This window comes from Gadus chalcogrammus, chromosome 20 (genome assembly GCF_026213295.1).
Source record: "Gadus chalcogrammus isolate NIFS_2021 chromosome 20, NIFS_Gcha_1.0, whole genome shotgun sequence".
NCBI lineage: Eukaryota > Metazoa > Chordata > Actinopteri > Gadiformes > Gadidae > Gadus > Gadus chalcogrammus.
The window spans coordinates 10724294-10747642 of NC_079431.1; the positions used below are offsets into that span (position 1 = coordinate 10724294).

General features: G+C 41.7%; 2 protein-coding genes across 2 annotated transcripts in view; one reads left to right on the plus strand and one right to left on the minus strand.

Annotated features, from left to right (window-relative positions):
* Positions 1-10687, minus strand: part of cps1 (carbamoyl-phosphate synthase 1, mitochondrial) — a 42767-nt gene extending 32080 nt beyond the window's left edge. The window contains exons 1-15 of the mRNA XM_056580151.1: positions 10306-10687; positions 9243-9352; positions 8387-8531; positions 8107-8196; positions 7715-7771; positions 7534-7626; positions 7349-7438; positions 6624-6752; positions 6318-6424; positions 6023-6164; positions 4256-4333; positions 4025-4123; positions 3315-3410; positions 1363-1552; positions 469-626 (exon numbers count right to left, since the gene is read on the minus strand). Of these exons, the coding sequence (XP_056436126.1) occupies positions 469-626; positions 1363-1552; positions 3315-3410; positions 4025-4123; positions 4256-4333; positions 6023-6164; positions 6318-6424; positions 6624-6752; positions 7349-7438; positions 7534-7626; positions 7715-7771; positions 8107-8196; positions 8387-8531; positions 9243-9352; positions 10306-10428 (1707 nt within the window). The 5' untranslated portion in view covers positions 10429-10687. The remainder of the gene's footprint in view (positions 1-468; positions 627-1362; positions 1553-3314; positions 3411-4024; positions 4124-4255; positions 4334-6022; positions 6165-6317; positions 6425-6623; positions 6753-7348; positions 7439-7533; positions 7627-7714; positions 7772-8106; positions 8197-8386; positions 8532-9242; positions 9353-10305) is intronic.
* An 8036-nt stretch (positions 10688-18723) lies between these two features.
* On the plus strand, positions 18724-23349 carry myl1 (myosin, light chain 1, alkali; skeletal, fast). Its single transcript, XM_056580035.1, has 6 exons — positions 18724-18951; positions 20105-20132; positions 21107-21250; positions 21649-21822; positions 22259-22336; positions 22835-23349. The coding sequence occupies exons 1-6, from the start codon at positions 18820-18822 to the stop codon at positions 22861-22863; spliced, it is 585 nt and encodes a 194-aa protein (XP_056436010.1). The 5' UTR covers positions 18724-18819; the 3' UTR covers positions 22864-23349.

Consider the following 23349-nt stretch of genomic DNA (forward strand, 5'->3'; position numbering starts at 1 on the left):
CTTCATGGACACTCAACACAGTGGTCTTCGAGGACATTTTTCTAGACTGTCTGGGTCTTATGTCTGGTTTGGCTTTCACTTTGGATGTCGCTGGTTCAGTTGCAATGGATCGGCTAGTTCCTTTTCATAAACAATTAGCTGATCGAATGGCTTAAATTGTAGCTGGAGTTGAGCTTGAAGGAGCAGTGACATCCCAGGATCATTTAGTAGAAAAATAAATAGTTGTAGTAGTTTCCACATATTATTTAAAACAACGGAAAGAATGTGTGACCTCAGGGTTCTTCTCTGCTGGGGCAGCATGGTGGCTCAAACAAAGTGCGCTAACCAAGTAAGGCGGTAAGCCAGGTTAACTGTAGTCCTAGGCAGCATGCCCTTCTGTCTCTTCTTTAACCTACACTCCCATCTCCCTTCACTCATGTCACATCACATAGCCCATCATTTTTTCTTTCAAAAAGGTTTCCTTTTTACCGACTCCACAGCGAAACTAGGGGCGATCTTCTCGTTGATCTCCGTCAGTTTCTCAGCGAAGAGTTGCCTGTCCTCGGTGGCCATGATGGACTCCACCGGGGTCCCCAGCACCTTGACCCCGTACTGCTGCAGGACCCCACTGTTAAACAGCTCCACGCCTGCGCACACATCACAACACACACAGACGATCCTATATCAGGAGCACGTTTTGGGCGGAAAATGAATACCTGCCCCGAGTAAAGGTGGAACGGTTCTGAAACCCAGACCATAACCTTGCTGCAAACGCCCACGGGGCCCCAGCTGCGGTTCCGTCCTGCCGTGTCGTGGGGGAGTCAACTCCTATGTTTTTGCTTGTCTCCAGCAAACGTTCATTGCCCACATCGCTCATTAAAACACTCACACGACAAAATTGCTGAAAACGGTTCACAAAGTTGCCGTGGGTTGTAACCATGGAAACCCCCCCCCCCCCCCCCCCCCGCCGTTGTCCTTGCAAGCCTATCGCCCAAAATGTATCTTTTTAAATCTCCTCACGGTCAAATGATGTTTACACAGGGGGAACATGAGGCAAACGATGGGTTCATTTACCATTTAAGACAATGATTTTATCTGTGTGGAAGTTCATTTAAAAATGTCCTTCATTCTTCATCGACAACCAACCACGACGCATAAAGAATAGTTTTAAATCGAATTTCGACCTGAATGATGACAGGAGAATCGTTTCACTTCTAGCCACCAGCAAATGGAAGACATGTTGTAGCATTTTGCAGGTTACATATATACAAAATATATTCCACTACTGGAAAACACCAAAACATTGTCAATCTGCCGATCAGGGTTTAGCGTGCATGCAAACAAACGCAACACTGCTGTTGGAACACAGTGCCGTCTCCTCACCACAGTTGAGGGCGGTCTGACCCCCCATGGAGAGAAGGATTCCATCGGGCCGCTCGGTCTTGATCACTTCCGTGACAAACTGAGGCGTGACGGGCAGGAAGTACACCGAGTCGGCCTGCTTGGAGCCCACCTCGTTGGTCTGCACCGACGCTATGTTTGGGTTCATCAGCACCGTCTTCACGTTCTCCTCCTGAGCAAACCCACACATTATATATGAATACTTTTATGAAATCCAATTAAAAAATGAGATGAAAAAAGTTACACGATGAGAGTTAGAAAATAGGTATTATTTATTAAGGGATTCATTCAGCCCTGGATTCATTCAGCCCTGGATACATTCCGACAATTTAAACAATCATTAAAAAAATTACAATGCAAAAAAATGAATAAAGAATTCACATCAGATAAATCTATTGATATGGTTGGTTACGTTTGACTTTGATCTTATTTCCATATCAAAGGAGAGGACAGGGCAAAGACTTTTACGCCCTTCAAATCTCCTGAGAAGAGTTGTATCATGTTGGGTGCTAAACAAACAGCCATCTGATGACAATGCAGTATGCCACAAAATGCAGCTGATCACATCTAAGGCAATAAATGGCTGGTTTATGTGTCGTCCTGTTTAGTTAATAAATTAAAATGCCAAAGTAGCCGGCAGCATAAATGAGCATACCTAAATGTATTGAAGATGGACCGCTTAACTAAACTCTCTCGAAAGACTGTTTCAATTTTTCCACACAGCACTCAGATTGGTATTATCTTGAAATATTAAGTATTATGAAGTATGCGTGTACCAGAGTCATTGGACATTCTGTTCTGAAAGAGGGGCTGTCTGTTCTCAATAGAATAGGTCCAAAAGTACAATTGCATCAAAGGGTTGCACAGCTCTTGTTTTTTGTATTTTACTGAATAATAAGTTACATTTTGTTGGTGGCAAGTCTGATTCCGTTTTTTCAATCCCATAAGACAGAGTTGAGGAGTGCACAGAAACTGATAATTGGAATTGATAGTGGTGCTCCGTCTGGCCTGGGGTATAATTAAAAGTGTTTTCAAATGTTTTATACCCCTGGCATAGTCTTAAAAGCCTTGTGAATGTACCAGTGACGATATCCAACATAAACCATTTTTGATTTGCTGTATATGTTTTACAAACACATTTCAAAAAGTGAAATGCAGATATAAGTGTGGAAAACACTATATTTTTAGCACATCATTTGATCAGATCTGGTATATAGAAATATGTGCAACTGCTTGGAATGTAGCTAAAGACAGGAGGTTTGTAGCTAGCGACCGAAAAGATAAGCCACGCAGACGTTTCAAGGACGAAATTAATATTCTTCTTCTGCAATAGAAAATAGTTTTTCCAAAGGCTTGTTCTTTTTTTTAGGTTTCATTAAAAGCTGAATAAATGGGTTTTGGATGTAATAATCGTCATCCCTATGCTAATTTGTTCATTGTTTTGACCCATGTGTTTCTTTATGTAAATTAGCCCTTTGTGTTGGTGCATTGTTCATGATTGTCTGTATCTGTAGCCTGATAGGTCTCTACCCTGTCCATCATTCTTGCCCTTCATGTTAAAATTTTCAATCAGTTCTTTGAAAATGTTACATTTTCAGGTTTTCTTAAAAAATACCCCAGGTGACCTCTGGGTAAACTACGTTTGTACTTAACCTATATATTACGTTTTGCAAAACAAATATATGTCCTTCTTTTCTATTCGTTAGGGAAAACAGTTGCAGTTGAAGCTGTACTTTGTAGGTTAGCAGGCAGGTGGGTTGGGGGGGGGGGGGTTACCTGGATGGATTGACTCGTGGATGAGCCCATCATATTCTATTAACATTCTAGTTCAGACGTGTTTTAATGGAGTTAATAGCCGCGGTAGTAAAATGTGTGCAAATTAGTGCAGGTTTAAGATAGCAGTATATTTAATATATAAAAGGTGCACATCTCACCTTCAATGCTTTAATGGCCTGGGACCCAGAGTAGTCAAACTCTCCTGCCTGGCCAATGGACAGTCCCCCGGAGCCCAGCACTAGGACCTTGGACACCTAGAGCAATGTAACCATGCATCACACACAGACCCTCAAACAAATAGCTACACATGGTGCAGTTTGAGTCTTAAGCCCAAAGCACATGGCTACATACACCTCTGCTACATTTGGGCTACGTGTGCTTTATTCTTTTAAAGATAATATAATCACACTACAAGTAGAAACAGGAATTTTCTAAAATCAGTACTTTTGACCTTGACCATTGTACTAAAAATCAAACCTCAGGTATGTCAGCTATGACTGGTTGGATCAAATAAGTAAAAGCAATAGTGGTGGCCTTTTAGGGGTGTGAATGGATTGGTATCTCAGGATAAGATTCCATTTCGATTCCTGGAGTCATCTTTCAATTAAAAATGTAATCGTGATAAAAAAATAATATATTTTTTAAATTTATCAGTTGATTTAAAAAATGTAAACACACAAAAGCAATCGTAAAACAAAATTAAGGAAATTGATCCGTGGAAGCTGTGAAGCGATTAAGAATCGTAGAATGTAAGACATTGAGATTCTTAGGTGAATTGATCTTTCTTTCACCACTAAAACCTTTGCTACGGTCCCTGTGCTACTATTTTTGTGTTTCGAAGTAGATTATAATGAGTGCCTTTACCAACCTTTGTCCTAGGAGGGATGATAGGCCTTTTGGGCATGACTGACACAATGTTGCCGTCCTTGCCCTTTTTTATCAGCGATATGAAGGTGTCGAAGAGAAACTGCAGACACAAAAAAGAGACAACAATCCAACCCACCACTATTCAGTTAGAATGATAATCAGCTCATGATATTCCATTGTATTTGTTTGACCCTGAAACAATATTTGCAGTGTGTTCAATGCGCAGTGTTACCTCTGTGTCTGTGGGACCTCCTTTAGCCTCGGGGTGGAACTGGGCTGTGAACACTGGCTTTGAGTTATGCATTATGCCCTGGAAACAAGTGTGGTTGTATGAAACAAAATGACAACCTTCAATCAGACATTTTTAAATAAAACAATGGGTTTAAAAAGCAATATAATACGGAATATAAAGGTAACAGACTAAAGGGAGATTCTACCGCAAAGTTAGAAGCTAGCTATTGTGATTGTTTGAATAGAAAAACACGAGAACTAGCTATCGTGTTAAAGGTATTTTTAATAAAAGTGAAAATACATTATTTAAATAGATATCCCTTCGTATAATGGTAGAATAGCTTGTTGTCTATATTCCGGGATGATAACAGAAGCATACCCACAGTCAACACAATGTGGAGTTACACCATGGAGAGGGATAATGACATGTCTATTAAGCAGGTAGAACAGTGTAGAATGTTGGTGTATTTTAGTGTCTCTCTAGCCGCGTTTACATGGACACATCTGTTCCGCATAGATTTCTATGCGGAACAGAAAATGATCATGTATACGCCTCATTCGGAATACAATTATCTGTTCGGCATAGATGCTATGCCGAATAGAAGAGGTGGTGTAGTCCGTTTTAATCGCCATTTATACACTTATTCCGAATAGATTGGGGTTTAACTTAGAGCTGCCGCAGTAGTTCGCAATTGGTCCACTGAGCTCCGTCTGTACTTTTAAGCAAACCGAACTTCACCGCTGTCAAGGAGAGTGGATTTATTGCCTGATTCACGTCTTTGTTATCACTCCGTAAAAGTAGTCCGGTAAGCGTGTCCGGTTGCTAAGCGACGGGACATGGGTGTTTATTAATGACGTGGCCGCGCGCGTCCGAGATAACTAACCCTAATTAGTAGGCTACTACTAGTACTTTTGCAGGCTGAACATTAAAAGACTTCTTAACTTAGAGAGATGGCAGCTGCAGTAGTGCGCAATTGGACCTTCGAGGATTCCTGGTCACTAAATTACCGTAAGACCACTCTCTCCCACCAGTCTTGGCTGCGGACTCTCATCCAAATTCCTCTTGTTTGCGGCGGAGCTTAGGATAAATATAAAGATCTGACGCGAAATTGACGTTGCTGCGCTGTCCTCCTCCTTCTTAATTGAAGGAGCATGCAGAGAAAAGCTCTCTCCTGCTGTGCTTTCATTAAAATCAAATTTAAAATCCCCGATAGTGATAAGACATCCATTATGTCGCCGCCGGTCCAGAGATGTGTCAGGTGTGCGCGAGAGACATAACGGAGACTTTTGTTACTGCCATGTACACAGTACATTCGGAACACATTTTAGGAACAGATCTATGCCGCATAGAAATCTATGCGGATCAGATGTGCCATTTAAACACGGCTTCTGTGTTCACATTTCTAGTCTAGGAATAGGCCAGTGCCTCTAGGAACAGGCCAACCGCGTCCACTATAGATTATTCAACCTAAGACTGTATCTCGCTGTATTACATCCTGGAATAAACCATCTATTCAACCCTCTGATCCAACCTGTCAAGTTGCTTTGATTTCGACTTCAAGAATTACTACTACGACGGAAAATACACAACGCAGAGTCTATACGAACAGTTTAGAAATAAGCTGAAATCTAACAGGTATGTAGGTTCCTAGTTAAGAAAGACCTGTATTTCTTTATTTAAAGGTCAGCGCCAAACATCAGACTTGTTTGTACATTAGAAAGTCAGGTAAATTAAGAAGAAATAATAAAATATCTTGGGGGAATTCACCTCATTGGTGCCATCATTGGCATTGACAAATAGCGGACTCCATCCTGGAGGTAGGGACTCAGTGTCGATACCGTAGCCGTGGTTCTGGGCTGTGATGAACGCCTGGCCCGTCATTACATTCAACACAGGCTGATTTTGCCCCCTGTTAAACGGCAAAGACGCATAACAAGATTGTTTACGTGCTCTTTCTTTGCAACATTAGGTTCGGGTTAACGGTAAGTTCAAAGCATTAGAAAAGGGCGTTTTTCCACATTCCAAGGTATAGGAATGTGTGAATGATGGCTATGTAGGTCACCTGTTGCCCATGGGGAGCTTGTAGGACTGAGCTCCGGCCGCCAGAGCAGTGATCTGGTTTCCCATGCAGATCCCAAACACTGGCTGGGGACGGTCACTTTCCAGCACCTTTTGTAGGACACACAAATGCCAAAAATGGCAGTGATGTATTATGTTCTACAGACTCAACAGTGAGTAGGATGAGTTTGGTGTCATCTCAAAGGATAATATCTCTATGAAATCTGAATGTAAAAGAAGCCTGTTCTAAGTATTTGAGTGCATGATATGTACAAGCTCAGGTGTAAAATGTTAATGAGACATCACCTACATTGCGGACATTTTGAATCAGAGCCTGGGCTAGGGAGGGGTCTCCTGGCCCATTTGAGATGAACAGACCATCATAGTCTAGGCTCATAAGGTCTTGGTCCCAGGGAACCAAGTGGACCTCAGCACCACGCTACACACATAAACACAAACACACACATTTTATTCTCAATCCAACTCAGTACAATTCTTTTTGATAAGCTGAATATATATATATATTGGTGCTGTCAGTTAAACTCGTTATTAACGGCGTTAAAGCAAACCAATTTTAACGCAGTTAATTTTTTTATCGCACGATTAACACAATTCTTTTTTTTTTTGGGCTCAAAACAAAGAAGCATCAACCTGACTGCTATGTTCAAGGCAGTAACTTTGTATGTTCATCATTTAATTGCACTACAGGCTTTTCTTTTGTATCATCCTGATTTGATCAGTATATGCCAACATTGTTATCAATAAAAAAACATTTGCACAAGGCAAGCCGATGCACTTCTCCATGTTGATAAGAGCATTAAAATGAGAAAAATTAATGGGACAAAGAAATCAAGGGATATTTAGGTTGCATTACTGGTACAATATTTTTTATATGAACAAGAAATAAGAATATCTAGATGAAATTATCATGGATAACCATCAGCCAAAACGTAAGTTTCGGAATAATGTTAATGAGGTCTTTGATACTATGTTCTACTTGTTTTTTTTAATTTTTTGCATTTTTAAGTCTCTCACCTTGACCAACAAGCGGATAATGTTATGCTTGATACCACAGTCGACAGCCACTATTTTGATGGGGTTTCCTTTGCCGAACACTTTGGTTTCCTGGCAGCGGGGGTCAAAGGTTATTTGCAGACTTCAGATAATACATTAAATAATAAGAATACATTTTTTTAATAAAAAGGTTTATTGTCTATTACCTTGGTGGAGACATCTGCAACCAAGTTTTTCAGGTTTGGGTTGAATATATCAACCGGCTCGCCGGCAAATTCAATCTTTCCCAAAACTGTTCCCTGTTTGGGGTAAAGTTCGGAGTGTGTCCTAAGGTGGTTCACTTAATAGTTCTTAACAGTTCACAAGAATTCCACTATTGTGTCTAACCTTGTCTCTGATGATCTTTGTCAGCATCCTAGTGTCTATCCCATACAATGCAGGAACCTGTATGAAGAGAAATAACAATGAACACCTTTTTAAAAGCTTCCATTATTATTTATTTTGTATTTCTAGGCAAAAGAATCTCCAAAAAGTAAAGCACCTCTTTGGCGACAGGGGGCGCTATAACTCGCAATCAAACGAAAACGATGGCCGTCCTCGCTCATTAGATAGATAGATGAATAGATATGTATACTTTATTGTTCTCCAGTGGGATCGCCAGGGGATCAATAAAGAATTTGCTAGCATTTGCATGTAAGGTTGCTCACAGAATATTGGGGCCCACAGCGAGTCTGCTCACGCAGAAATCGCACATGTGGTGACATGTCTAGTCAAATTACCTTCTCCTCCTGAAGCCAATGTCCCAAGGATTTGATCGAGTTCCAGTGGCTGTACTCGTGGCTGTAATCTTGCACCAGGAGACCAGAAACCTGCAGACCCAAAGCATATGTGTGGTTTATTATCGTGCTCTTGTACATTGTGATCTTATCAAAAAATTAAGATTATCAAGCATCATACGAGGGTAAAATAAGCCAATAATAGGACAGGAGCCTTCAAAATCTGAATATAGGTCTCTGAAGTGTAGTCTTTTCAGACCACACTTTAGTGTATGTGAGTGACCTGTATGCGCTCCGACTCCACGTTTCTCCTGAGGCCCAGTTCATCCACCTCCTGGGTGTTGGGGACCCCATAGTTCCCCACTATGGGGTAGGTGAGGGTCAGGATCTGGCCTCTGTAGCTGGGGTCTGTCAGCGTCTCAGGATACCTAGTTGGTAAACAGAAGAGTACAAGGGCTAGACAAGATTTCACAGCAACGTAGCATCACTATCCTACATCACTTTATAATAAAGCTGGCATGAATGCCGAAAGTGATGAAGAAATACACAAACGTATAATACGATACAATATTAAAGCTGGTAAAAAGGTAAAGCAATATGTAATTGCTACTATTTGTTAATTTGGATGACGCTTTATCCAAAGCAAAAAAGGCCTACTGATAATTAGGCAGGGAATGGAAGAACCGGCCAAGCCATTGCACAAGCCTGTCTCACAACACAGGCTTCTGAACACATGCAGAGGTTAGCATGTGACCTCCTCATTGTCTAGCAGTAGGGGATTAGTTTCTTTAGCTAGCAGGGGTTTTGGTTCAATCATATTAGGGTTGTAATGACGGACCTCAAAATTTCAGAAGCAAAAAAAAGTGGACATCTTTAAACATAGTATTACATTGTAACATTTTATGTGGTATATTTCTCGTTAAACACGCACCATCAAACCAGAACGTGACGCACAATATTGGCACACACAATTTTAGCATACACATATTACAGCGATACTTTGGAGGTATGGCAACCTGTCACAAAATACTGATGACGTGACGTCATCGTATTTCGAGATTCTAACAGGCTTTCTACCAGAGGTTATATTGCACTTTATAATATATTGAGTATTTTATTGGCCATGATTGTCTTCTTACCCAACGAGGCCAGTGTTGAACACTAGCTCCCCAGCAGCGGAACCATCATGCCCGAATGAGTATCCCTTTATCCTTGTCCCATCCTCTAGAACAAGATGGGCAGTCTGGGCCTGGATGAGATGGAGATACGATAGAGCGAGAGAAAGCAAGAAAGAGAAAGAGAGAGACAATGTCTCCCCATAATGGTAAAATGATTTAACTTTATTAAATTACTCAGCAAAGAAAAAGAAAACCTTACTCAGAACATTATAATAACATTCCAATGCAAGTCTGAATTGGGCGACCTGACTGACTGCAATCAGTCCATAGGCATAGATTTCTGAATTATATAAATGAATGCCCACATCACATTGTGACGAAGAGCATATACAATTGCCTATGGTCACGTTTAGTCTATAATTGGTGGTTCTTGTTTAACCACAACGTGTCACTCAATAACATGTCGGACCCTGGACAAGCGACACTGGCAGTGGGAGGGCGTACGGGACCATTGAAATCTCGAGGTTGTCAGGCTAGCTGGGCTAGGCGCAGGGGGGACCAGGCCCCCTAATGCCCACACACAGCGCGGAGCCTGCAATGCTTCCAAAATGGAAGCAGTCGACGTTAAGTCCCAATGTACAAGATGCTGAATGAAATGTAAGGTTAATTTATGAGATGAAAAATATTATCAACTTAGATTTTAACGTTGATGGATAAAACCCAGTGGACTGGTTAAGTCGGCTAACCTGTTTAGTCTAGTCTAAGTGATGCAATACCACAAGAAAAACAAATCCACCAACCACGTAAAAACTGTACTGAGAAATGACCCATCTGGATAGACTCTTTAACTGAATAAACTTGTTTCAGGCACATTTACTTTGGCCACGTTGTCCACAGCACATCTGCAGCGCATAGCGATAATACTTTTACTTTTATGAATGACATGGTAGGCTAGATAAAGTCCTGCCTTGGTAGAGTATGAGAGAAACACACCGCATGTCATAGGCTGTCTTTGGCTGCTCATGAAATCCTATAATAACCAGACAAATGACCCCATACGGAACGATTGCATGAACTAATTTACCTTCACACTGAAAAGTTTGGTGCAGGAGCGCATCCATGAGCTGGTTTTCCCCAGCCTTTTGCCAACGAGACATCCATGCCGGAGGGTTTTCACAACGTTGTAAGCGAGCAGGATTTTTGTCATATTATTTCGTGGAGAGAACTAATACTCAACCGCTGTTAACGACGGAGTCAGGACGCTTGGAGTAGAGCGCACTGCTTTGAAAACGTGCACATGTACAAAGTTAGGAATACTTGCTGCTGTGAGTTAGGCTCAATGAACGAGAATTGAATCCGCGCCGCCCCGCGTGTACTACGATGGTACTACTACGTAGTTGTTGTAACCACAAAGTGATCTCTGTGGTGGATACCGGTTGTCTTTCTCATCGCTTACGGCACCAATCTTTTTTTTTTTTTTACGAGGAGCCCATACCAAATAGGAACGACCGGAACTCGTTTGGGGCGAACAAATTTATTACATGATACAATATTCATGAGCATTACTTGTGGTTTATTTATACAACTTAATCTATCGCCCAGTTTGAAATATAAATAAAATGTCCAATTTATTAGAGAAAGCTTCTTCTTGTAAATTATATTTTGATTGGTTTGATTTGTGTCGGCCTATAGTTCTACCTACTTTCAAATAAGTCTAACCTGCTTTATTATCAGGGTTGGCTCGGTGACTGCCTGGAAAACTGACAATGGTCTTTATGAAGTGGGATTAGAGCCGGTGCCACTATGTGCTGATCTTGTACAAAAGGGCCTTCAGTTGGAAGACTTTGCCTGCAGAGTGCTTGGTTCAGCACTTTGAGCACATTCTCTTTGTAACGGGACTGCTTGTATGGATCACATTAGAACAAACCCAGCCACCGACCAACTGGCTGTGATAGGGCTATTAGGGCAATAAATATGCCTACCTAAGAAATGCATGGGTCGAAAATAAACACCGTGATTAAAGATATAGGCCTACCTATTAGGCTACACAAAACTAAACCAGCGGTCCCAAAGCTACACAGGATTTCAATCAAACTTATATTATTTAATTGTTAGGCCTACTCTTATAACAACATGATTTTGATACGAACATTTTTGATTTTTTTTTGTTTATCAAAATCGAAGAACCAGCCAAACGCGGATTATTTTTCAACAATCGGGACACTAATTCCCGTTGGTCCATGGTGCACTAATGACCTCCAGTGGTCGTTTACTGATATTACCTCAATCAGAAAACAATAGTTTCGTCAGTTGAGGTACACGACTAAAGTGTAGTGTAGTAACGGTTACTATATCAACATGGGGAAAGTAAACATGACAACAGCATTTAAGATTTATTTATTTAGACTGGATTGTGAGGCGTATTTGAGTAAGTATGAGAGTTATACGGTTATGACCAGGCTACTGTCTTTTCAACGTTTATTGTAAATAACCACTTTCCTGTATCTTGATTTTGAAAAACATAATTAATCAGGGTGATAGGGTTTGGAATGGTCATAGCATACAAGCTAGAATAATTATGCACTTTTAAACTATTTAGCACACTAGTCAAGTCAGCCTTTAAAACCATGTGTTAATGTTGCTAATGTTCAATGATGTATGATTGACACTGTATGTCGTGTCCTGTTCTATTATATATATATTTGTTTTTAAGCCACCTGACAAGAAGAGTTTGTTGATTGATTAATTTCTTCACTCAAATGTTCATCATGCAAACAGGCAGAAATCTGTGTTAAAACATAATAATAATAAATAAAAAAGGCCACTGATAACTTTATGTCACTAATACAATAATATTACAATAACACCAATGTAAGCAACATGAAGGAAAACTATTAAGAATTTATAGTAATTTATCTTTTTTGTGTTTGAAACACACATGTGTGGGCGGGGCCAGTTAATGACTGTCTATGGCTATTCTCAGAAAGTCAAAACCCCTCCCCAAAAGCAGCACTTGCTATCCAAAATAATTCACTCACATAAGATTGAAAGATTGCGAGTGGATGCCTGTGTGCTATATGGCTCCGTAGGATTGGGAGGCTGTGATTAGAAACCACTTACCCATTGGCTGGCCTATGACCTCATGAGGACCATCGTCTGCTAACAGTGAAATGGACTCCGCATTGTCAGAGATCCCAGTGCAAACTGGAGTCGGCCAGAGTCCTAAAGATATATTCATCTGGGATTATTATCATCTTCTTTCCAGCTCTCCAACTTGAGAGATGATGCTAATAAGAATATTACAACATGACAGTGTTAGCATCATGTGCTGTGATTTTTTCATTAATGTTATCATAGATTGAATATGTTAAAATATGAGGCCAATATGTCCCCATGTTAACCGCCATGTTGAATAACTATATATTTCCCCTGCAAAGTAAAAAAACAAGCCTTTGGATTTGCATATATTCTACATATTATTCAAACTGAAACTGAAAAAGCATGTTATATGTAAACATGGTAAAATAGGCATTGAACTGACCATACAAAGCAACATTAGATTACTAACAGTATTTCTTTATGTAATTAACATGTAGTCCTTACTCAAATGAATTGTTCAATACTTGAAAATGCGATTGTGTGTTCAGCACTCTTAGTAGCTGAAGCAAATACAGAATACCGTTTTTTCCTATCGTTTTAGGCAATTCACCTAAACCATGTTCACATTCCCTAAACACTTCACACAGTGAGCATACCAGTAGACCATGTGAACCAAACTGTGGTTACTTGCCCCTATGCTAAGATACAAATGCTGGCAATGACGCCTTCTTCCAAATTTCATGGATACCTGCCCCAGTCAATGTTCACTACCGGCAAAACGCTGTTGAACTACAGCATATTTTACCAATGTTTAGATACTCTGTTCAAAACAGTAATTTAGATCACTGTAGATGGAAAGATGCTGCATTTGGACAGACAAATGAAGTTACATGTTTGAATAAGAAAAAATATTTAGTTTATAGTTTATTTATTTTATTTTACGTTTCGACGTAGATGAAAATTTGTGGCCAAATGCGGAGGATAGGAGGGATTAGCCCAATTCTGCGCCACTGTTGGGCTACTGTAATATACAGTATGTGCAGGTTTTGTGCATTGCATTTTTTGTTAGAACACATTTTTTGACTTTGTAATGTATTTTCTGTTTTGTGTAACACTTGCACTGTGACAAAATCTCCAAAAAGTAAAGCACAGTGAAAAAAACTGTTGTGTTTGTGATTTGTTTCTGGATCATATATTACGTACTCACTGTATGTAATTTGCATTACAAAAACTGAAAATTGTTATTCTCAGTTTCTCATAAAACACTTACAGTATTTACTGTATTTACAATTACAGTAGGCTACATTTACCACACTCAATTGTGACATCTTTTGTGGGAGGTAAACCGACATATGAACACTGTCAGCAGATACTTGGCTTGGATTGTCATACTGTAATATTACAAACTTTATTACTGTAGTCCAAAGAAGTGTTTGTCTGTGTTTTTTCTCTTTTTTTCAATGCAACACTACAGGAAATCTATGCCAAACTGGAGGACACAGCAACATTTTATATATGCAATTGGCAATGCTTCAAGATGTTAGTGTTTTTTAGGTCATAGTGTTCTGAGAGGAAACATGTGTTAAGTTATGGCAGCATTGTTTGTGGTGTGGTTGTTGTAGTGCATTTTGCACCAAAGGTTAACAGATATGCAGAGGTGTGTGTCTCTAAAGCCCACTGTGTTAAGTGATAGGGAAAAGTGACCATAGTATGGGTACATGACCGAAAACGATAGGAAAAAACTGTAATATCCGTCCTAAGAGCCTCATTTTAGGTTGTCCTTTGGATGCTACTCCCCGTGTGTCCCTCTGAGAAAAGTTGCCCTGCAAGGAGCTTAAAACAAACTGCCAAAATATTTTCAATGTTTGGGGTAAGCCCTCATAGCGGGTTTGAAGCGCTATGTCAAAACGATCCCTAGCAATCTCCAAGTCATGGACAAGCCGAGGCTGCCAGACAGCATCTCCAACTTCTCTCTCTCTCTCTGGGTACTGATGCAGAGTCACGCTCAAAAAAGGCCAGCGACTATATAGGTTGGATTTTGCCAAGCCCCAACTCAGTCGCTGTCTGACCCTGTGGGTGGATTTGTGCGTAGAAGAGAGAGAGAGAGACAGAGAGAGAGAGAGAGAGAGAGAGAGAGAGAGAGAGAGAGAGAGAGAGAGAGAGAGAGAGAGAGACTGAGACTGAGAGAGAGAGAGAGAGAGAGACTGAGAGAGAGACAGAGAGAGAGAGAGAGAGAGAGAGAGAGAGAGAGAGAGAGCAAGAGAGAGAGACTGAGAGAGAGAGAGAGAGAGAGAGAGAGAGAGAGAGAGAGAGAGAGAGAGAGAGAGAGAGAGAGAGAGAGAGTTTGTGTGCGAGACAGAGAGAGAGAGTTTGTGTGCGGGCCATAGAGACTGGATCAGCCCCCCTTAAGGAGCCATGGCCCCCACGCGCTGAAATCCCAAGAAACTTCACACCTCTACGGAGGCGGGTATAAATAGGTCCCATCTGTCCCTCCAGGCTCAGTTACAGCTTCATTCCTTTTTGGAGTGCTTGGATGTTGAGGTTGGGGGGGGTTGGTGGAGGCAGTGATGGCGACATGGAATGAATGAAGGAATCAACGGGGGGCTGTGGGTGGCGGGGCTGGGGGAGAGAATCTTAATTCTACTCTTCAGTCATCTCAGAAGCTTGTCTGGCGGCCTTTATGCATATATTTGTATATATCCTGTGGGAACATCACTCAAAGTCACTTTGAACACTCACCTCATTTCCTTGGCACACAAACATACAAACATGGAGGGAGAAGGCCAGTGAGTTCAGAGCGGCTGCTGTCTTAAGGATAGGATACACACGTCTATATCCTTAGAGCCACAGTTCCTATAGGGATAGGAACTATGGCTCTTTCTTCAATTGTGTTTCACCCTGTTGTTAACTCTCTTATTTCTGTGGCACACATCATCTTCAAATATAAACAGCACAACTCGTATTTTCTGAGAAAACGTTTTTGAGGATATGGTGTGTGTGTGTGTGTGTGTGTGTGTGTGTGTGTGTGTGTGTGTGTGTGTGTGTGTGTGTGTGTGTGTGTGTGTGTGTGTGTGTGTGTGTGTGTGTGTGTGTGTGTGTAGACACATCCATTTCCTGGATTTACAATGATGAGACCTTTATCATCTAGCACCACATCTTCATCATTCCAATAAAAATACATATAAGTAGGAGAGTGTGGAGTGTGTGTTGATGATTGTTGGTGGAAGCATCCCCACCTGGCCCGAGTCAGACTGATTGGACTCTGGTGCTGGGTGAGGCTGCACACCTGTTGCACAATGATGAATCAATGTGTACAGGTTAAACCAGCCATCACACACACCCACACACACACACACACACACACGCACACACACACACACACACACACACACACACACACACACACACACACACACACACACACACACACACACACACACACACACACACACACACACACACACAATCACTCCAAAGTACACATAAAACATTTTCTTCACAGAAGAGGTTGAAATATGAAAAAAAAAGAAAGATCTTTGGCCCCGTCTACACGACGCTATACGTTTTTAAAACATCGTTTTTCCTTCGCAACTTCAAAAAAAGATTTGCACCCACGCGACTTTCAGAAGTAAAAATACGGAACATAACTTGAAAATTGTGTAGGTATGCAAGGCCAGTAGGTGATGGTGTTACTTTTCCAAAAAAGTAAATTAAACAAAAAAACAGTCATGGTAATCATACCAAAAGCGAAAGCAAATATTGTACTCGGGCAAGGTGCACGCGCAAACCGCAAACATTTCTCGTGCGAGTGATTTAATATCAAGCGAAATTCTCGCCAAAGTTCAAATACTTGAACTTTGATCGCAGCGCAGCATTCGAGTCATTCGAGCCATCTGGGCCGCCGGCTTAACAGTTTACTGTTATATTTGGACTGCTATGGTTTGTTTGTCTGAATGAAATAATTGTGTATTAATATTTATGCATAATTTGAGCAATATTTTTTTGCCCAAAAAAGATTTGCATCTCAAATTGTGAATCTCTTGATCCAGACTTCCCCATCCTTCTCTTAAATGATATTACTGTGTTGTAACACCCTGTCACACGCGTTTGGAGCAGAACCACGTTATGCCATTCCTCAATTTCAAGAGGTGTTCTGTTTTCAATGCACATTTTCGTACTCCTAGGGCACAGAAATGAGACCCATTGACCTCTCAGCTGTGTTTTTCTGCTTCCCCTGGCACAGCCCATTGCCTGCCAACTGCACAATAACGGTTGGCTGTGAGCAGTAATTACTGAAAGTTATACACCAACGATCTACCTCCCTCTTGGGTGCAGACCTGCCATGCCCTTGGTTTTAATGTACACTCAAGCCACTAGCTCCCTTTGGATTACTTATTGACCTCATGTGATCGTAATACAGCTTTTGCGTCTGGTGGTGGCCTAGCTGGTGTTATCAAAAGGAAAAGTTGTTTGCTCAAGAGTCCCGGTGCAGATTACTTAAATTCACTGATGCAGTATTTGGGAAGACGACATGCCAGTATGATTAAGTGTTTAACTGTGACTCTTGAGGATAGCAGTTAGCCACCCTAACTGACCTGGCTTCCTCTTTTCTCATTGTCTTTACTTTCTCTATGATTATGAATAATGGTGGTTTCAGGTTGGGGCATTGAAACGGCGTATATATATGATCAACTGTAAAATAAATCTAAACAAGAAGAAAACAGCAGTGAATGAGATCTTCTTCGTCTACTGCTTCAGTGAGGCCGGGGAAAACATTAAGACCTGAGGGGACAGGTGCAAATAAGAAAAAAATAGGGCAAGGTTTGCCCCTGTACGTCAGAGTCCGTGCATGCATGCGTGTGTGTGTGTGTGTGTGTGTGTGTGTGTGTGTGTGTGTGTGTGTGTGTGTGTGTGTGTGTGTGTGTGTGTGTGTGTGTGTGTGTGTGTGTGTGTGTGTGTGTGTAAATGAGCGAGAGAGAGAGAGAGAGAGAGAGAGAGAGAGAGCGAGAGAGAGAGAGCGAGAGAGCCCATAGGACAGCTGTGCCCCCCTTCCGTCCCACTCAGAGGGAAATAGCTTGGAAGTCATGAGGAATCTTTCCCAGTACCTTCTATCCTCATATACATGGGTCTGAGGAGGAGAGGAAGGGAGGGGGGGGGGGGTCCGGGACCGATATAGATAAGAATTAAAGCGGGCAGAATGTGTGGTCTTAGTCCTGCCTGAGTTACTGGCATCAGCAGCTGAAAGGCCCTCTGGATTCATTAATTCCCCTCTTGATCCTCCACATCTACCAAAGAAATCAAGGGGGTGGTGGGTAGGGTCACTGCCGAGTGACAGTGAAGGACAGCGGTTGAAATAATGCCCTATAGAGGCTCAAAACGTATTGGAAAAATGAAATAATTATATATACTGTAAATATAGGATTACCCGTTCATCTAAAGGCCTACATACACCCATTCCACCAACCCTGTTGTATTCTCAAATACAAAAAAGAATAACAATTAATTGTTAATTTGTGTGTTTTCACCTTTTAATCAACAACTTTGGCAATTTGTAGTTTTGAAGCTACTAAATTATATGGTTTGAAGTCATATCAGTTCAACCTAAAGATGACCATACATAGTGCAAACATATGACCAGGAGAGGGTAAATCTAAATTTGACCCTTGTCTCTCCTAATTCTCCACTCCCCTAGATCCCATATGCTAAGGGTGAATTTGCTATGACCATATTCATACAGAGACAGTCTTACAGGTAAACAAATTGCACTCTTTAAATTTAGTACATGAAGTGTGTTTTGTGAGTTGCTTAAACCTAACAAACTCGTTACAAATATGATGGAACTTAATTGCGATTCTGGAGCAATGGTAACGTCGCCACTAGATCGGCGGGTAATCGCTTTCAAACGTGTCCATAACGCGTTTTCCATTTGCAGGGAAGTTTTACTTTGGATTAAATCCGAATGATTAAGGGGATGGATATTAGCTTTGCCCTTGTATGAACCGTTGTAAATACCTCAAGTGGAGATGCAAGATACGTTATCAAATCCATTTACCTATGAACTATTATCAATGAGTCCATGAACTTTTCGACATACATGCGCAATGATTGCGTTAAGGGCCAAGGCGGTGCGTAATTTGGCACACAAATGTTGCTTTGAGAGGGGACCGAATTTGCCAAGTGACCTAAATCAACCTTTGGATCGTAAAATCGTTTTCCCAGGCTCGATAGATGGCAAAATAAACAGAAGTCCTATGTGGAGTAGGCCTAAGGACGACTCCAACGCTATTTTCAGAGGGGTACCCGGGTACCCCCTCCCCTCCCCTTTCCCTGCGCCATCCAATCCAATCACAACGACTTCTTTGACGGAGGTAACGACCAACATGCCCCATATATATACGCCCAGAAGACAATTCACTGCTCCGAGTCCCCTCCACTCTTGTGTCCTAACCTCAAACGGGAATTTCTTGTCAGGTCCAGCCTAGACTCATAACACAGAAAAATGGCACCCAAAAAGGACGTTAAGGCTCCCGCAGCCGCCGCCAAGAAGGCCGAGCCCGCCAAGAAGGTCGAGCCCGCACCCGAGCCTGTGGCCGTACCTGCACCAAAGACCGTGGACCTGTCCGCCGTCAAGGTAAGAAGCCCCCCCTATGGACTCAGATCAGCGTGGACATATCCTGAGAAGGAAATACCAGTTCAGAACAAAAACAGGATTTGTAGAAAAAGGTTATCTGATGATGATGATGATGATGATGATGATGATGATGATGATGATGATGATGATGATCGTGATGATGATGATGATGATGATGATGATGATGATGATGAGTACGATGGTGTGAAAATGCCTAATGGACTATTGACCGTTTGTGCTTTCTCGGTGGTAAATTATAACATATATTTTGAAGTTGATTCTGAACAGTTTATTTGCAATGGGATGACACACGTTTTGCTGGAGGTGCACGCACTCATTGGCCCTGATGGTGCACCGAATAGAACAAGTGCGGCTCATTGGTATCCAGTGGTACTACCCAGTATGACGGTTGTATGCCCAGAACCAGTGGCTCCGTGAGGCGTTGCATCCCACTTCGACCTTAACCACACCCATCGCGTCTTGTGATTGGACTAAATGAACGGGGACAAAAAGGCCGACTGCTTAAGTGGCACCAAATGAGGAGATGTTACTGTACCTTAAGATGGACCTCCGAGTATCAGTTACCTCCATCTGACTATGAAGCTAAATTTGGCAAAGACGTTACTTTAAGTCAAGATTATACTCGGTCCAGACCTCTATCAGATCTGCCGAACCGGCGCGTCATGCGCACGCCTGTCAACTTCCCACCGAGTGGCGGGATGTGGATGAAGCAACAGATAACTTGTTATGGAGACATTTTATCACGCATCATATTTCTTAGATTTCTTTGGGATTTGGGTTGTTTGCAAAACTGTTTGCTGTATAACTACAATCAGCCTATTTGGACTGTGTCACCGAAAGCTCATCACTTAAAGTCCATTAAGTGTGAAAGCTCATGACTTCACAGTGGGCATGAAGTCGCTGAATACATCAGTGAGATGTTTGCTAGTCTTAATTTGTATGCAGCATATACATCAAAGGCGCGCAATTGCGCAAACACGCGCACACACGCAAACACACGCGCATACACATTTGCGTGGGTCCATCACTAGTGCCATGGATTTTCAAGTAGTGCCACTATGTTAGCCCTTGTTGTAATAATTACAGCTCCATAGCATACCTGACTTAATGGATTTGTTGCATTGGTCTCTAGGTGGACTTCACCCCAGACCAGATGGAGGGTGAGTAGACTTTTTCATAATATGTTGTCCTCATGCATACTTTCATTCAACTGTTGGTGACTTGGTCCCCTCAATAATTATACACAAAAAAATAAAACAATCAAACAATTCATTTTCGAAAATTTAGGACGAAAATGGCCTTGACTAGAAACAGAGGGATGGGTTAATTGTCGTAATGCTATGCCATTCATTCATGACACGGTGATTGAATGAATACAGGAACCGACTGTATTTCCATAGTATTTGCGGTGGCCGTTAGACCGCCCCTCAGCCATACCGACGTCAGCTTGTATACGCTGTGGTCAGCATTCCCTTCCATTACCCAGGTCATGCGGGAGCACCTGCCTTTAAAAGGAGGGGGCTCATGTTCCCAGCTATGTTTATCAATTCCAAGGCGGTCCTTTTATAGGGAGCCTTGTCCTTGTGGCCCGAGAGCCAGAGAGGGAAAGAGAGAGAGGGAAAGAGAGACAGCTGAGAAGTGCAGGCTAATAAAGAAGCCTCCTTTATATGATACGCCTAATGATACGCCTAAACTCGGAGGTCAAGGCTACGGCGATGGCATCCAACCCATTTCAACGGCTTGTTATTATCATACTCATTCTTGATTCCTGTCGGCCTGTCCAAAACACATTTTCAACAAGTCTAACCTCTTTTTCCGTCCCTTCATTCCACCTCATCCACAAAACCAGGACTAACCTCCAAGTTTACTCATACATGTCCAGGTCAAACTGACAGGTCATTCATGAGTTGCATCGGCCACCTACAGTTTAAAGTCCACTACTCAAACCGTTTGTAGGCTTGTCGCGTAGGCCGGTTCATTCCCCAATTAGGAATATTAATTTCCTATTTTGTGGATGATTGTCATTTGATCCCATCTGGAAGCTATAAGGCCTTAGCCGTTATAGGCTACAGCCTGTATAGGTATTTTTGTTACACAAATTCTGACTCCCTTGTCTCTTCTGCCCACATGACAGATTACAGGGAGGCCTTCGGTCTGTTCGACAGGGTGGGTGACAACAAGGTATGCTACAACCAGATCGCCGACATCATGCGCGCCCTGGGACAGAACCCCACCAACAAGGAGGTGAAAGCCATCCTGGGAAACCCCTCCGACGAAGGTAGGAGACAACAGGGGAGGAAGGGGGTCTTCAGTAGAGAGGAACCGTGTTACATATATATGGATACTTTGATCCATTTTAAAGTGAATACAAAATTCTAATTCCTTGGGGATACAGCCGAAAGCAAGTCATTGGGCAATGTCTAAAAAGGAACTAGATGTATATGTAAAATTAAATGAGTGCAGGGACATCATCACATGCCCTTCATTTGAGTCATTGCAAATACCTATGCCACAGATATGGATATGATTTGTTTTTCATTCTGTGTGATTACGAGAGAGTCAACACCTTCTGAAATGTACACAATGGGCGGTATCAAGTCTCACCCTACCATTGCTCCTGCTTGAAGTCTTCAACTTAAAAAAACACCCTGTTGGTTGTTTTTTCTTCCACCACAGACATGAACTCCAAGAGAGTAGACTTCGAGGGCTTCCTGCCCATGATGCAGACCATCGTCAACAGCCCCAACAAGGGAACACTGGACGACTACGTTGAGGGTCTGCGTGTATTTGACAAGGAGGGCAACGGCACAGTGATGGGCGCTGAGCTTCGTATTGTGCTGTCAACACTTGGTGCGTGGTGGCAGTGCAGTTATCATGACAATGTTAATATTAATGAATGAATTGATATATGCTGGAACAACAAGTGGTGAAAGCAACAAGAAAACTATAACATAGAATAATCCTAGGGCCTTTGAGGCCAAAATAAGGTTTATATAAATTCTATATTATATATTAGGCTTTAGGCTTCAGTTCTGGATTTACCCTCAAAACACCAATATAAAAGTAATATAATACGATTTACGGATAGTTATGAATATAAAAAAATACAGTTTTTTGTATTTATTGAAGAAATTGTAATACAATAAAACCGTATTTTATTTATTTAGTTTACTTAATGCCTATTAAAGAATTACGTTTGGTGGATACTCTTTTTAAAGATGCAATGTAAAGGTTATGGCGAGTAGGACAAGGCTTTATTCCTTCCATGTTGTTTCGCCCCCTATAGGCGAGAAGATGACTGAGGCCGAGATTGACGCTCTTATGCAAGGACAGGAGGACGAGAACGGCTGCATCAACTACGAGTGTAAGTCTCAAGATCCACTCCACTTATAAACTCATAAAAATGTTAGGTTTTATAAATACCATCTAAATTTCTGCCATACCTTAACTGTACTCCACTTTGACAATGACATGTAGTCCATATAGGTGACCTTGGGTGTTTTGAAAGGCGCCTCTAAATTAAATGTATTATTATTATTATATATTAACTTTTAACTTAAAATATAATATACATGGCATAAATAATATATTGATTTATAATATGTTAATAATAATACTGAACCCGTAACATTGTCTCACCTAAAACATTTTCACTGCAGTCACTTTTGTTAAAAAAAGAAAGTAATTGCTGGGTTTCATTGTGAACATAATCATAATCTTAAAACATTAACAAAACGGCAACAATAAACTCTCTGAATTTGAGGTAAAGGTCAAAGTTCTAAAACCTTTCCATCTTTCTTTTCTCACCCACAACCCCCATTTCCCATACCTCCTTCTCCTTCGGCTGCGGTCTGGTGTTCAGCCTTCGTCAAACACATCATGTCTATTTAAGGACCCCGTCCACGGAGCATGGTTTCATGTTGCAGACCCCATGGTGTCGAGGCATCTACTCGCTGTTGCCCACCCCTGCCCCGGGGGAACTAGGGAAGGGGGGGAGGGAACAAAGGACTTTGAGATGTCACCCGTTTTATTTTGTTTTGTTTGGATAGACTTTTTTGTCTTCTTTATCTTCCTACTCTCTCTTGTCCGATCGGTGCTCTCCATGCATTTCATCTCATCACACCTCATCTGCTCTTCCTCATTCCCCTCTTCTTCCTTGCTTCTATGGAAGGCGTTATGCTAGTACACGAGACCTGGCCCACGTGTGTTTGGGGAGGGGAGGGGAGGGGAGGGGCAGTGGGGCTCAACGATGACCATGAGTCGCTGGCTTGGCCCAGGACTTGCCGTTCAAATCAACATAAAACGTCCTAACCCGCCCCCTTAAGTTATAGTTTACTCCCCTCTGCTGTTTCGCAAATAAACTTTTCACAAACTCCA

Bases quoted from the DNA above. Each gene is read 5' to 3' on its own strand.
- myl1 (XM_056580035.1), top strand. From the start codon at position 18,820: ATGGCACCCAAAAAGGACGTTAAGGCTCCCGCAGCCGCCGCCAAGAAG. The intron at 18,952-20,104 runs GTAAGAAGCCCC...ATTGGTCTCTAG, and splicing joins TGGACCTGTCCGCCGTCAAG to GTGGACTTCACCCCAGACCA. The intron at 20,133-21,106 runs GTGAGTAGACTT...CCCACATGACAG, and splicing joins CACCCCAGACCAGATGGAGG to ATTACAGGGAGGCCTTCGGT.